The 15,276-nt window shown below is 42.9% G+C and overlaps 1 protein-coding gene and 1 long non-coding RNA gene across 2 annotated transcripts in view; both read left to right on the top strand.

Annotated features, from left to right (window-relative positions):
• The window catches only part of LOC106600787 (uncharacterized), a 3,771-nt gene extending 1,056 nt beyond the window's left edge, over positions 1–2,715 (top strand). Inside the window, exons 1-2 of the long non-coding RNA XR_014391930.1 lie at positions 1–1,265; positions 1,537–2,715. The exon at positions 1–1,265 is cut by the window's left edge and continues 1,056 nt beyond it. This is a non-coding gene — a long non-coding RNA (uncharacterized LOC106600787). The remainder of the gene's footprint in view (positions 1,266–1,536) is intronic.
• A 9,077-nt stretch (positions 2,716–11,792) lies between these two features.
• Positions 11,793–15,276, top strand: part of LOC106600788 (rho GTPase-activating protein 23) — a 109,868-nt gene continuing 106,384 nt past the window's right edge. The window contains exon 1 of the mRNA XM_082973655.1: positions 11,793–12,282. Coding sequence (XP_082829781.1) covers positions 12,274–12,282 — 9 coding nt within the window. The 5' untranslated portion in view covers positions 11,793–12,273. The remainder of the gene's footprint in view (positions 12,283–15,276) is intronic.

The raw sequence follows: 15,276 nt of genomic DNA, 5'->3' as shown, positions 1-15,276 counted from the left end.
CTTCACAAGGTCCTTTGCTGTTGTTCTGGGATTGATTCGCACTTATCGCACCAAAGTACGTTCATCTCTAGGAGACAGAACGCGTCTCCTTCCTGAGCGGTATGATGGCTGCGTGGTCCCATGGTGTTTATACTTCCGTACTATTGTTTGTACAGATGAACGTGGTACCTTCAGGCATTTGGAAATTGCTCCCAAGGATGAACCAGACTTGTGGAGGTCTACAATTGTTTTTCTGAGGGCTTGGCTGATTCCTTTTGATTTTCCCATGATGTCAAGCAAAGAGGCACTGAGTTTGAAGGTAGGCCTTGAAATACATCCACAGGTACAACTCCAATTGACTCAAATGATGTCAATTAGCCTATCAGAATCATCTAAAGCCATGATATAATTTTCTGAAATTTTCCAAGCTGTTTAAAGGCACAGTCAACTAAGTGTATGCAAACTTCTGAACCACTGGAATTGTGATGCAGTGAATTATAAGTGAAATAATCTGTCTGTAAACAATTGTTGAGAAAATTACCTGTGTCATGCACAAAGTAGATGTCCTAACCGACTTGCCAAAACTATAGTTTGTTAACAATACATTTGTGGAGTGGTTGAAAAACTAGTTTTAATGACTCCAACCTAAGTGTATGTAAACTTCCAACTTCAACTGTATACACACTACCGTTCAAAAGTTTGGGGTCACTTAGAAATGTCCTTGTTTTTGAAAGAAAAGTAAATTTTTTTGGTCCATTTAAAATAACATTAAATTGATCAGAAATACAGTGTAGACATTGTTAATGTTGTAAATGACTATTGTAGCTGGAAATGACAGATTTAAAAAAAATTGTATATCTGCATAGGCGTAGAGAGGCCCATTATCAGCAACAATCACACCTGTGTTCCAATGGCATGTTGTGTTAGCTAATCCAAGTTTATAATTTTAAAAGGCTAATTGATCATTAGAAAACCATTTTGCAATTATGTTAGCACAGCTGAAAACTGTAGTCCTTATTAAAGAAGCAATAAAACTGGCCTTTAGACTAGTTGAGTATCTGGAGCATCAGATACTCAACTAGTATATATATTAATATATATATATTAATATGAATATTAGGGCGGACCGGGGATGGTTGTAACACTTGCAATTCCTCCAATCAGGAGCGAGGTAGAATCATATGATTCACTGTGCTCATGCTCAGTTTAGTCTTGAACCCTCATGTGAAAAAGCAAGTCCTTGTGATAAACTCTGCAGATTATATTGGCAGAAATCTCATTTTGAGGTAAGAAGGTAATTATTTTGACCAAATTTGCTTTGTGATTGCATGAAGTGCTTTGTAGTTAAATTAATCAAACTTATATCAGGTTTATAACTAGTCTGTGTAGAGATATTTGATGCAAGTTAGCAATGCTAAAGTTTTAACATTTAGCTAAAATGGAAGCTAGCTAATGGCTGCAAGGGTCAGGGTTAGTTATAACAACGTGTGTGAAAATGTTACAACTAACCCTGACTAAAACTGGATGTTTTTGGTACATGTTTTCTTTTACTTTCAGCATTCCTCGATCATGGAAAAGAAAGACAGATGGGGGAGTACCTCTCCACCCTTTGAACATTGCGTCAAATGATGTAACAGAGCAGGGGAAATCAATCAGATCAGTTGCAAAGTTGTATGGCATATGTCATGTGATGCTGTGCAGATTCTGCAAAAAGAGAAAGAAGCTACTGGAGAAGTGGTCGAGAGAGCTTGTACTCTACCATAGTGGAAACAGGGTCTTCATTGATGAGCAGGAGCAGAAGTTGTCAGAGTATCTCTTGAGGGCAGCTGATTTATGTCCACTTCCAAGCCACCTCTCCAGCTGCCTTCCAGGCCACCTCTCCAGCTGCCTTCCTGGCCACCTCTCCAGCTGCCTTCCTGGCCACCTCTCCAGCTGCCTTCCAGGCCACTTCTCCAGCTGCCTTCCAGGCCACCTCTCCAGCTGCCTTCCAGGCCACTTCTCCAGTTGCCTTCCAGGCCACTTCTCCAGCTGCCTTCCAGGCCACTTCTCCAGTTGCCTTCCAGGCCACCTCTCCAGCTGCCTTCCAGGCCACTTCTCCAGCTGCCTTCCAGGCCACTTCTCCAGTTGCCTTCCAGGCCACCTCTCCAGCTGCCTTCCAGGCCACTTCTCCAGTTGCCTTCCAGGCCACCTCTCCAGCTGCCTTCCAGGCCACCTCTCCAGCTGCCTTCCAGGCCAGCTAAACGCCTGAATACACCCATTCAAGCACTCAGAAGGAAAAAATAATATTTGCTCTGCCTAAAAAAACAGCTGGAAAAAAGCAAGCCAAAACAAACCACACCGAATAACAACTAAAAACTGCCCTGCTTAAGAAAAAATACAAAACAAAGCAGATTGAACCAGAAGATTCAGATTCCTCCAACGAGGAAAACTTTAACGATTCCAAGTCCAAGGAGGTCTGGTTGCAGTGCTGGGAATGCAAAGTATGGGCCCACCATGCCTGTACCACTGTCACAACTGTGACTCTGATTAAGTGAACATGTCCAACATTCAGTCACACACACACACCAGAAATGTTCAGGTGTTTAGTTTAGCCTAGTTGTTGTTTGGTTGAGAAAGACCATTTAGTGGAGGGTTAAATAATAAACATTTTATTATTTATATTATTATTTCTGCCAAACAAAATGGTAAACATGGCAATGTTGCTCTCATGGTCTCAATAAAGGCGTTCAATAATTAGTTGATTGATTTATGCACTTTTTCAATCTGTTACAATTCACCCCAAGCACTGTTACAACTAACCCACACCATGGGTAGATTGTAACACTTCACTCCTTGTATTTAAGACAACGCCATGCATTTGCAGTTTGATTTACATATATAATAAACACACCCATTTGTAAAGGACAGATGTAGGTTGTTTGTATCAAGTTTTCAATACGCTACCATAAATGATCTCTGAGTAATTTAGGAAAAGGTGAGAAGTTACAACCATCCCGGTCTCCCCTATATACTGTATATTATATTATTTTTGGGGGGTTCCGTAAAGTATACGGGATTTATACCCCAGTCTAGCTGGTCGCAGTAATGCAGAATATATTGGAAGCCAACCGGCGTTAAACCTCACCGAAGAAGAAGCTAACGTTAGCATATGGTAGCTGGTAATCTACTGTGTACCATATTTAGGTCAGCTGCAATGCTAGCTAGCGTTCCATTTCCTCCATGAACGAAGCAAACTATTTAGCTAGCTACCAACCCAGAAAAAATTGTCTTTATAGCAAGAAAGTGGTGTCGATGATTTGATAAAAACTGAGAATATTCATTAGATAAGCTAGTAATCAAATCAAAGTGTATTTGTCACGTGCGCCGAATACAACAGGTGTAGACCTTACAGTGAAATGCTTACTTACTGGCTCTAACCAGTAGTGCAAAAAAAGGTATTAGGTGAACAATAGGTAAGTAAAGAAATAAAACAGTAAAAAGACAGGCTATAAAAGTAGCGAGGCTGCATACAGACACCGGTTAGTCAGGCTGATTGAGGTAGTATCTTCATGTAGATATGGTTAAAGTGACTATGCATATATGATGAACAGAGACTAGCAGTAGTTTAAAAAAGGGGGTTGGTGGGTTGCGGGACACAACGCAGATAGCCCGGTTAGCCAATGTGCGGGAGCACTGGTTGGTCGGCCCAATTGAGGTAGTATGTACATGAATGTATAGTTAAAATGACTATGCATATATGATAAACAGAGAGTAGCAGCAGCGTAAAAAAGAGGGGTTGGGGGGCACACAATGCAAATAGTCCGGGTAGCCATTTGATTACCTGTTCTGGAGTTTTATGGCTTGGGGGTAAAAACTGTTGAGAAGCCTTTTTGTCCTAGACTTGGCACTCCGGTACCGCTTGCCATGCGGTAGTAGAGAGAACAGTCTGTGGCTGGGGTCTTTGACAATTTTTAGTACGGCGGCGGTCTGCATTGTTTCCTGTGTTCTCGAGATCGGCTTTCCGACTCTCACAACCCGAGCTACCAGAAAGGCTTTGTTTATAAACATTCTGAGTTGGTCTGTACTAGACTGGGTCATCATCACTTATGGATGTATAACTTATGATGATAAACCATCTGGTTAGAACCATCTGCTCTTGCCTGGTTAAATAAAGGTTAAATAAAATAAATACAAATACTATAATAAACAGATTTCCCAATCTTCTCTTCCTCTTCTTCATCTTTAATGTTGACATTCAGTCTGAGTGTTGGACTGCAGTCTTCCAGCTTCACTGATGCCATTTCTGGATCCAGGGGTGTATTCATTAATCGGATGGCGTTGCAAAACGTTTGGTCAGTAGCAAAACGATTTGCAACAGTAACCGTTTACCGTTTACTCGAGGAAGCAAACGGTTCGAAACGGGAGGGACCTAACTGAACTTGTCCAATAGAAACTCTTGTTTTCGTTGCAAAACGTTTTCCGTTTGGATAAACGGGTTCAGTTTTCAAACGTTTTGCAATAGACAATGTTTTGCTACCAAATCTGATTTATGAATACACTCTTCTCCTGCAAACAGTAATCTCAGTTACCCAGAAGCAAAATTACACGCAGAATCTGCCCACGAGAGATTATGCATAAGTGTTTGCAACAGGAGTCTTGTGATAATGGCTGGAGCGGAATAATTTGAATGGTATCAAATACATGTGTTTTATACCATTCCATTTGCTCCGTACCGGTCACTATTAGCCATCCTCCCCTAAACAGCATCCACTGGTGTTTGCCCTCACTGTCAATCTGGCAACACGGGATAGATCCCAATCCAGGGGTGCGTTCAATTTGATTAAACGTTTGCTATGTTGCGGTACTGTTTGTACTGCACGACATGTTTCCCCAAAACGTTCAACCCACAACCCAACCCCCCGTTTCTCAACTGATCATTTAGAGCAGCACCGTTTCCGTTTAATTGAACGTTGCACATCGTTTTTCCGTACTTAACACAGCCATGAATAGACGTTTGAGTACAACGTCTTGGTCCTCCCCTGGGTGTGTCACCTTCAAAAGGACCATCAATACCCAGAGTTTTACAAGACTATTTAGATAATCAAGTGGGCATTTCAGCATTCTGGTCCTCAATATAGACCTGGACATATATTGTTTACCTGGCCACTGTTTCAAATGCTAACTTTTTAGCATTTGTGGTCACAAAGTCAACAGTAGCTATATTAGCATTTTTGCGCTTCATGTCCAAATCATCCTAAAGTGTTAAAGTATTGTAGCGAGACACGCTATATGAGCGACATTACGATTCCAACCAATTGGGTTAACCCTATTGGCCCAATGCGTAGGATGTTTGACTTTCACGCCAGGCAAGCCAGGTTTGCTTCTCTGCCCTGCAGTTTGCTACATTGGCGTCAGAAGTGGGATAGTGGGTGTGTGAGAGGGCTGAGTAGTCAAAGCCACGGGACTTGCTTTCCTGTTCGGGGAGGCAGTGTAGAGATCCTCGCTATATGAACCATGTTACAATTCCCACAAAGTGGATGAACCTTATTGGCATGATGCATAGGGTGTTTGCCTTTCACGCCAGCGACCCGGGTTTACTGCCCCACTGTTTGCCTCAGTTTCTAAACATTTATTGTGTAACTCAACAAAGTTACTTATGGATGATAAAGCATGGATTACTGTCATACCTTGTCCAAAGACTGCTTACAAGATAAGGAAACCAATATGTCATTTTGTAATATGGGTGAACTATCCCTTTAATAGTATACTATAGCTGATATACGGCCCTCAAATTCAAATTTGGACCTTGAAGCCAATTCCACTTCTTTTTTGTATTCTTCCCTTCTAATTAGGGACTGGTTTAGATCTGGGAATGAGGGATCATCACTCAATGGGTGGGCAGCATCCCAATAGTCTAATAGTGTCCTCCTCTCTTTGTTTCCTCTCCTTCATTTGCCCTGATCTGAAAACACAGGATAGGTAGCATCAACATGGTGGATGGGAATTTGTTCTCAGCTATCCAGGTATTTCACACAGGCATTTTGTGTGTACTGAGATGCTGCACAGTTAAAGATGACAGGTCCTGCCACGTAAGCAGTGCAACTATTATTTGTGGTGCTGGCGACATCTTGTGGTTGGCTCATGTAAATCCAATCACAACCGCAAAATATAAACGCAACATGTAAAGTGTTGGTCCCACGTTACATGAGCTGAAATAAAAGATCCCAGAAATTCATAATAATTTCATAAGAAATTAACTCCACCAATCAGGCCTTCATGGTAGAGTGGCAAGACAGAAGCCACTCCTCAGTAAAAGGCACGACAGCCCGCTTGGAGTTTGCCAAAAGGCACCTAATGGAGAAACAAGATTCTCTGGTCTGATGAAACCAAGATTGAACTCTTTGGCCTGAATGCCAAGCATCACTTCTGGAGGAAACCTGGCACCATCCCTACAGTGAAGCATGGTGGTGGCATTATCATGTTGTGGGGATGTTTTTCAGCGGCAGGGACTGGGAGACTGGTCAGGATCGAGGGAAAGATGAATGGAGCAAAGTACAGAGATCCTTGATGAAAGCCTGCTCAGGACCTCAGACTGAGGTGAAGGTTCCCCTTCCAACAGGATAACGACCCTAAGCACACAGCCAAGACAATGCAGGAGTAGCTTAGGGACAAGTCTCTGAATGTCCTTGAGTGGCACAGCCAGAGCCCGGACTTGAACCCGATCAACATCTCTGGAGAGACCTGACAATAGCTGTGCAGCAATGCTCAACATCCAACCTGACAGAGCTTGAGAGGATCTGCAGAGAAGAATGGGAGAAACTCCCCAAATACATGTGTGCCAAGCTTGTAGCGTCATACCCAAGAAAACTCAAGGCTGTAATCGCTGCCAAAGATACTTCAACAAAGTACTGAGTAAAGGGTCTGAATACTTACAGTACCAATCAAAAGTTTGGACACACCTATTCATTCAAGTGTTTTTCTTTATTTTTAATATTTTCTACATTGTAGAATAAACAACACATCAAAACTATGAAATAACACATATGAAATCATGTAGTAACCAAAAAAGTGTTTAACAAATGAAAATATATTTTAGATTTGAGATTCTTGAAAGTAGCCACCCTTTGCCTTGATGACAGCTTGCACACTCTTGGCATTCTCTCAACCAGCTTCACCTGGAATGCTTTTCCAACAGTCTTGAAAGAGTTCCCACATATGCTGAGCAGTTGTTGGCTGCTTTTCCATCACACTGTGGTCCAACTCATCCCAAACCATCTCAATTGGGTTCAGGTCGGGTGATTGTGTAGGCCAGGTCATCTGATGCAGCACTCCATCACTCTCCTTCTTGGTCAAATAATCCTTACACAGTGTGTTGGGTCATTGTCCTGTTGAAAAACAAATGATAGTCCCACTAAGCGCAAACCAGATGGGATGGCATATTGCTGCAGAATGCTATGGTAGCCATGCTGGTTAAGTGTGCCTTGAATTCTAAATAAATCACAGACAGTGTCACCAGCAAAACACCCCCACAACATCACACCTCCTCCTCTATGCTTCACGGTGGGAACCACACATGTGGAGATCATCCGTTCACCTACTCTGCGTCTCAAAAGACACGGCGGTTTGAACCAAAAATCTAAAATCTGGACTCATTGGCCCAAGCAAGTATCTTCTTCTTTAGTAGTGGTTTCTTTGCAGCAATTCGACCATGAAGGCCTTATTCACGCAGTCTCCTCTGAACAGTTGATGTTGAGATGTGTCTGTTACTTGAATTCTGTGAAGCATTTATTTGGGCTGCAATCTGAGGTGCAGTTAACTACAATTAACTTATTCTCTGCAGCAGAGGTAACTCTGGGTCTGCCTTTCCTGTGGCTGTCCTCATGAGAGCCAGTTTGATCATAGCGCTTGATGGTTTTTGCGACTGCACTTGAGGAAATTTGAAAGTTCTTGAAATTTTCGTGATTGACTGACCTTCGTGTCTTAAAGTGATGGACTGTCGCTTCTCTTTGCTTATTTGAACTGTTCTTACCATGATATGGACTTGGTATTTTACCAAATAGGGCTATCTTTTGTATACCACCCTTATTGCAGTTGGCACGGCTGGCCCTTAGATGTACACAGAGAGCTAATATTAATAATATGCATGTCAATCTGGCTCAAAGTGGAGGACAGATTGACTTCATCACTACTTGTATTTGTGAGAGGTATTGACATGTTGAATGCACCGAGCTGTCTGTTTGAACTACTTGCCCATAGCTCAGACACAGCTCAGACACATTTACATTTCATTTTACGTCATTTAGCAGACGCTCTTATCCAGAGCGACTTACAAATTGGTGCATTCACCTTATGATATCCATGCATACCCCACAAGACATGCCACACGAGGTCTCTTAACAGTCCCCAAGTCCTGAACAGACTATGAAAGGCACACATTACTACATAGATCCATGACTACATAGAACTCTATTCCACATCAAGTAACTCATGCAAGCAGTAAATGTAGATTTAAAAAAAAAAAAAGATTTAAAAAAAACCTTATGGAACAACGGGGAATGTGAAGCGACATATGCACAGACATGCATAAACACACACAATAACATAAGCACTATACACACATGGATTTGGTACTGTAGATATGTGGTAGTGGTGGAGTAGGGGCCTGAGGGCACACAGTGTGTTGTGAAATCTGTGAATGTATTGTAATGTTTTTAAAATTATATTATCTGCCTTGGTGTTGCTGGACCCCAGGAAGAGTAGCTGCTGCCTTGGCAGGAACTAATGGGGATCCATAATAAATACAAATACCTTGTCACAACACAACTGATTGGCTCAAATGCATTAAGAAGGAAAGAAATTCCACGAATTAACAAAGGCACACCTGTTAATTGAAATGCATTCCAGGTGACTACCTCATGAAGCTTGTTGAGAGAATGCTAAGAGTGTACAAAGCTGTCATCAAGGCAAAGGGTGGCTACTTTGAAGTCTCAAATCTGAAATATATTTTGATTTGTTTAACACTTTTTGGGTTACTACATGATTCCATATGTTTTATTTCATAGTTTTGATGTCTTCACTAAATAAAGAAAAAACCCTTGAATGAGTAGGTGTGTCCAAACTTTTGACTGGTACTGTATGTAAATGTGAAAGCCGTGGTATATGTGACCGTATACCACAGGTATGACAAAACATTTATACCACATATATTTTTTATAAATGTGCACAAATTTCTAAAAACCTGTTTTTTATTTGTCATTATGGGATATTGTGTGTAGATTGATGAGGGGGGAAAACGATTTAATCAATTTTAGAAGAAGTCTGTAATGTAACAAAATGTGGAAAAAGTCAAGTAGAGTTCAAATTCAGATATAGGCCTAGCATGACAATGGCACCCAAGATGATAATACCATATTTTGATACATTTCAAATGCAATATTAAACCGGAATGTATATTCAAATACTGCACAAATTTGGTACATCGGGCGTTTTATGTAAATAGCCCAAATTATAGGCCCATATAAAAACAATTGAGTTCAACCTTCACCACCTAGACAGGCCTAATGCAATATTCGGAGTATCCAGTAGGTGTCACGCTCTACTCAGATAATACGTAACCGTACATCATAGTCAATGTAGATTGAGTCAGATAATTATTCCATAATAATACTGCGTCTGTTAGAGCCAATTGAAAACTATGAGTATGTCAAAAAGGTCTAGGAAGACCAAAATTCCCCTGCTCTGATGCCATATGTTTCTACTGTATTCCATCTATTGATTAGTGGCAACATTATGGCTTAATGGCATTGGTGCTTCTATTTCACAATTTGAACACAATCATAACATAATTATAACTCTTGTTGAATATAGGAAATATTATCTTGGTTATTGTAGCCCTAATTGTATCCATCTATTCAACAGATGATGATGACCGTCAAATCACCCCACAGGACTGATAGCACCTGAGTCTCTGGAACCTTCATCCCTACTTTGACACTAGATCAATTAGTTTAATAAAGACTGGGTTATTGCATATTGAGGGGGTATAATACATTTCCATTTGATAATAATCTTGCCTATTTATGAGCATTTTTTCTGGATGGTTTGACCCCCTGGCTGCAGCACCCTTATCTTCCTCTCAAACTACATTATCAGCTTTAAGACCAATAAATGCACTTTTTGTTGCCATGGTGCCCCCTCAACCTCCTTCAGCCACTACTAAAGTTTCTCCCTGACATGTCCATGCCCAGCCAGTCCTTCTCTGTCAAATATTCTGCATTCCACCGCTGATAATATAATCTACTACTCTCACTGCAACAATACCCCTGCTGTTCTATCTTAGAAAGGCTGCAGTACTCTCTCTCTCTCTCTCACTGACTCACTCTCACACACACACACACACTGACACACACACTTCTCAGTTCAAACAGGAATATTGGAATGACAAGATCAAATGAAATTGCGGCTCTCCAAGCACTGTAGACGTTGTTCATTAGGATAAAGAAGGTAGAGAGAGAGAGCTGCATTACTGACAATCCAGCCTTCCATACAAAGACAAATAACCAAGACCAATAGAAAGTAGTATCTATCACACAGTAACCCGGGCAGCATGTCACAGCTATGTTATGTGTCAGTTGAAGCAGAATAAGCCAGAACAGGTGCTGTTTGGTTTTTCAGATGTGGACAGGCCCCTGTTTACCAGATTAGCCCATGGTGTTTTTATGTGTGGGATGATTGAATAGGCTATACATGTGTTTTATGCAGTGTTGTAGCTAATATACAACATCGAGAGGTTTTCATACAAATTGATTGAATGGCATTTCCCCCATGACATTTCTCCACTATGGCACCTGTAACCTCTCATAAACCTTTAGGAAGTCTAATGAGAGAGAGAGAGAGAACTTTTGTGAGTGTAATGTTTACTGTACATTTTTTTGTTTATTTCATTTTTGTTTTATCTCTTTTACTTGCTTTGGAAATGTAGACATGTTTCCCATGCCAATAAAGCCCTTTGAATTGGAAGGAGAGAGAGAGAGAGAGAGAGAAGGGTGAGGGATGAGGGGTGGGGGAGACAGAGGGATATAGCAGCAAAGGGTGAGAGGAGGAAGTAATAATAGAATAGAGGAGAGGGAGATAGACCGAGGATAGACCGAGCAGAAAAATAAAAAGAAGTGGAGAAGAAAGGAGAGAGAGAGTGTTGTGTTTAAGTTTAGCCATAGCCTTCAGTGAATTGTCCAGTTCCTGTTGTGGAGGGGAGGGAGTTTCCCTCAGTACAGGCTGAGAGAGGAGGGAAACTATAGAAGATGTGTTTGTCCTGACTGACCAAGAATGCCCGGGCCTCTTGTGTGTGTTTCCGTGTATGTCTCTGTGTTTACACGCTTGTGTATATTCACATGTACTGTAGGTAGATATAAACAGTTGACCCATACTCCCTCTCACTTTCCCTGTCTGTGTGTAGCACTGCATCACTAAATATTTCTTCAAGTGAGGGAAGCACCATGAAAAACATGCATTCCTTAAAGGGGCACGGTGATCCCTATAGCCCTCCCCTGCTCTCCCCTTTCCCCAATCACACTACCAGGACTACATGTCCCAACATGCTCCCCCCTTGCAGGGGGTCATAAATCCTGCCAATGGTTTTGTACCAGGAGACCTCTGGTTGGTGTATTCTATGGCAACTGAGGTTTTCAGAGGCATTAGCTGGACAGCTGGCAGAGTCCCGCAGACCTCTACCAGGAGTCACATGGTCTGGCCCGACCAACCCCTTTCCTCACTCCTCTCTCACCCTCTCCTTCCTACTCTCTCATTTGCTCATTCTGGCTCTGTGTTGCTACAGCGAGAGGGGAGGGGGAGATGGGAAGGAGGAGGGGAGTGGAGAGAGAGAGCAGGGAGGGGGGCAGCAACAGAGGGGGAGTCGAGGCAAGTGAAAGAGAGCGAGCGGGAGTCCTCTCTCTCTGTGTAATTCTGCTATCCGTGAGAGAGGTGAAGATTCCACACACGCCCAGTTTTCCCCCGCAGCTCCACGGAAACAAGCAGGACAACGACAGAAGACAGAGGAAGAACAAGAGAGGAGTGACTGGCGGGATAAACACAGGCTGTCAGAGCCACAGAGAGGAGGGGGAAGGAGCGAGGTATAGACAGGGAGAATCATGCCTCTCCAGAGGGTCGCAGCCGCCCGCTGCTTGGCTGCCTTGCCTATTTGAGGAGAGGAGGATCGCAGTTGGGAATACTGAGCCAAGAACGGCGAAGAAGAGCCAACGAAACGTCGGTGAATCTGTACCATGAGCGGGAACAGGAGGGAGGAGGCTCGCTGAAAACATGGACCAGGTGAGGAGAGGAAGAGGGGAGAAAGGAGGAGCAGAGGGACAGGGAAACGCCGCGTAGTACCTACGCACAGCATAAACATACCTTACACACACTAAACACACAGTAGACCCTCTGATTCATTCATAACATCCACCACCCCACCTATTTCCCTCCCAACACCCCCGGCCCCCGGGCAAAAACAAACAGCACAGCATGCTTCTTCTCCTCCGCGGCTACTAACGTGTCTGATCCCCCCGCTACTGCTGCCTGTCCCAGTCAGGCTGAGGGGCGGTGTGTTGCCGTGCCGGGGAGAGGGCGCCATGGGGTGTGCCTGTCGTCAAACAGCCACCACCAGCAACCAGGCCTCTGGAGGGTTGACAATACCATTCAATATTATGTATTTTCTTCCAGATTTGTACTGTGATCAACAATACACAGGAGAGAGATTACTTGCTTTGGCAATGTAAACATATGTTTCCCATGCCAATAATGCCCTGTGGATTGAATTGGAGGGAGAGAGACAGGGGTGTGGCTGTGGTTTAGCAGGCATATTTGATGATGAACCCTCTTATCCAGATCCCTGTAATTAGCACCACGTCACATTATCAGTTAGCATGGAGGGGATTGCTACGCTAATCAGGGCTTTACTATGGTTGTGTGCTTCACTGTGTGTGTAACCCTAACCCATTGACTTTAAGACGGGTGTCACGGTGAGAACGCCATGCAACAGGGCTCTCCGACGAGGATGCTCAGACAGAGGAGAGTTCAGAGTAGAAGGATAGACACGAGCAAACGGTCTGTCTGAGCTATCCAACCAGGACCACAAATTCACTCACAAAAAGTTAATTCACCGGTGTGTACTTGTTTTCCTATGTTATCAGGACCCCCCAAGTCCTAACAATTCACCCGAATGTCCTTAAAAGGTAAGAAAACAATAACTTTTTTGAAAAGTCTTTTTTCAGGTCCTGAATTTGTTCAAATGCTATTTTAAGCTTAGGGGTTATGTTTGGGGGCTAGGGTTAGGGAAAATATGATTTTTAATGGTCAAATATTTTGACACAACAAAAAGTCCTACAATTTCACGAAAACAAAGCTGTGTGTGTATCATGTATGAGGGGCTGTGAGTGGGTCATTCATAGAAATAAATTCTAGTAATTCTTTCTATGGGGTCATCATGGTGTGTTTGGTCTGTGACGGTGTGTTTCTATCTGTGTCAGCTGCCCTATGACAGTTTGTATGCCATCAGCCTTATACGTGTCTGTGCATCACCTGTTCCTGTGCTCTCTCCACTTGTTTGCCTTCTACTCCATAGGGATGTTGTGAGAATGAGACATAAGGAGAAACCACTACAGTATTCTATAGGATAGCATAATACAATGTGTGGCTGTGTAATTATTGGTGTCCAATGTCTCCATTTCAATGTTGCAAATGTCTAGATGTGTGTGCAAACATATATTTAAGAAGTATGGCCAGAGGGGGTGTTGTATATGGCCAACATACCATGGCTAAGAGCTGTTCTTAAGTACGACGCAACGCGGAGTGCCTGGATACAGTCCTTAGCCGTGTTATATTGGCCATATACCACAAACCTCAGAGGTGCCTTATTGCTATTATAAACTGGTTACAAATGTAATCAGAGCAGTAAAATACATGTTTTGTCAAACCTGTGGTATACGGTCTGATATACCACGGCTTTCAGCCAATCAGCATTCAGGGCTCAAACCACCCAGTTTATAAAAGTCCATAAATACATGTTTGTAGGATACTTGTCATATACACTGAGTGTACAAAACATTATCAACACTTGCTCTTTCCATGACAGACCGACCAGGTGAAAGCTATGATCCCTTATTGATGTCACTTGTTAAATCCATTTCAATCAGTGGAGATGAAGAAGAGACGGGTTAAAGAAGGATTTTTAAGCCATGAGACAATTGAGACATGGATTGTGTATGTGTGCCATTCAGAGGGTTAATGGGCAAGACAACATATTTAAGTGCCTTTGAACGGGGTATGGTAGTAGGTGCAAGGCGCACCGGTTTGTGTCAAGGACTGCAACGCTGCTGGGAAGCATTGGAGTCAACATGACCCAGCATCCCCGTGCGACGCTTTTCGACACCTTGTAGAGTCCATGCCCCGACGAATTGAGGCTGTTCTGAGGGCGAAAGGGGGGAGGGGTATAACTCAATATTAGGAAGGTGTTCTTAATGTTTGGTACACTCAGTGTATTTATGTAGGCTAGATCTGTGATACTATCTTTTCTGCTGGCATTCACACATTTTTGTGGCGTTTACATTAGCTGTCATCAGTTTTCATCCATGCCTTAATGACCTGAGAGTGGATGGAGCAGTATAGATCAGGGAAAGAGCCATCTATGACCCAGCCTTTACCTTGCCATCAGGTAGCCTCCATCACCCCATTTAGGGCTTACAGTATAGTCACCTCATACACTTCTATGGCCTTGTCTCTGTCCCTGTCCAGTTGAGGCCTGTGCTTGGCTGAGGTTGATGAGACTGATGTTAGACTGGACTCTGTAGTCTGGTTCTATCTGATGTTAGGCTGGACTCTGTAGTCTGGTTCTATCTGATGTTAGGCTGGACTCTGGGGTCTGGTTGTATCTTGATGTTAGGCTGTACTCTGTAGTCTGGTTGTATCTGATGTTAGGCTGGACTCTGGGGTCTGGTTGTATCTTGATGTTAGGCTGGACTCTGGGGTCTGGTTGTATCTTGATGTTAGGCTGTACTCTGTAGTCTGGTTGTATCTGATGTTAGGCTGGACTCTGTAGTCTGGTTGTATCTGATGTTAGGCTGGACTCTGTAGTCTGGTTGTATCTAATGTTAGGCTGGACTCTGTAGTCTGGTTGTATCTGATGTTAGGCTGGACTCTGTAGTCTGGTTGTATCTGATGTTAGGCTGGACTCTGTAGTCTGGTTGTATCTAATGTTAGGCTGGACTCTGTAGTCTGGTGGTATCTGATGTTGGGCTGGACTCTGTAGTCTGGTTGTATCTGATGTTA

Source organism: Salmo salar, chromosome 03, assembly GCF_965601325.2.
Source record: "Salmo salar chromosome 03, fSalSal1, whole genome shotgun sequence".
Lineage (NCBI taxonomy): Eukaryota > Metazoa > Chordata > Actinopteri > Salmoniformes > Salmonidae > Salmo > Salmo salar.
This window is presented reverse-complemented; position numbering and strand designations above follow the sequence as displayed.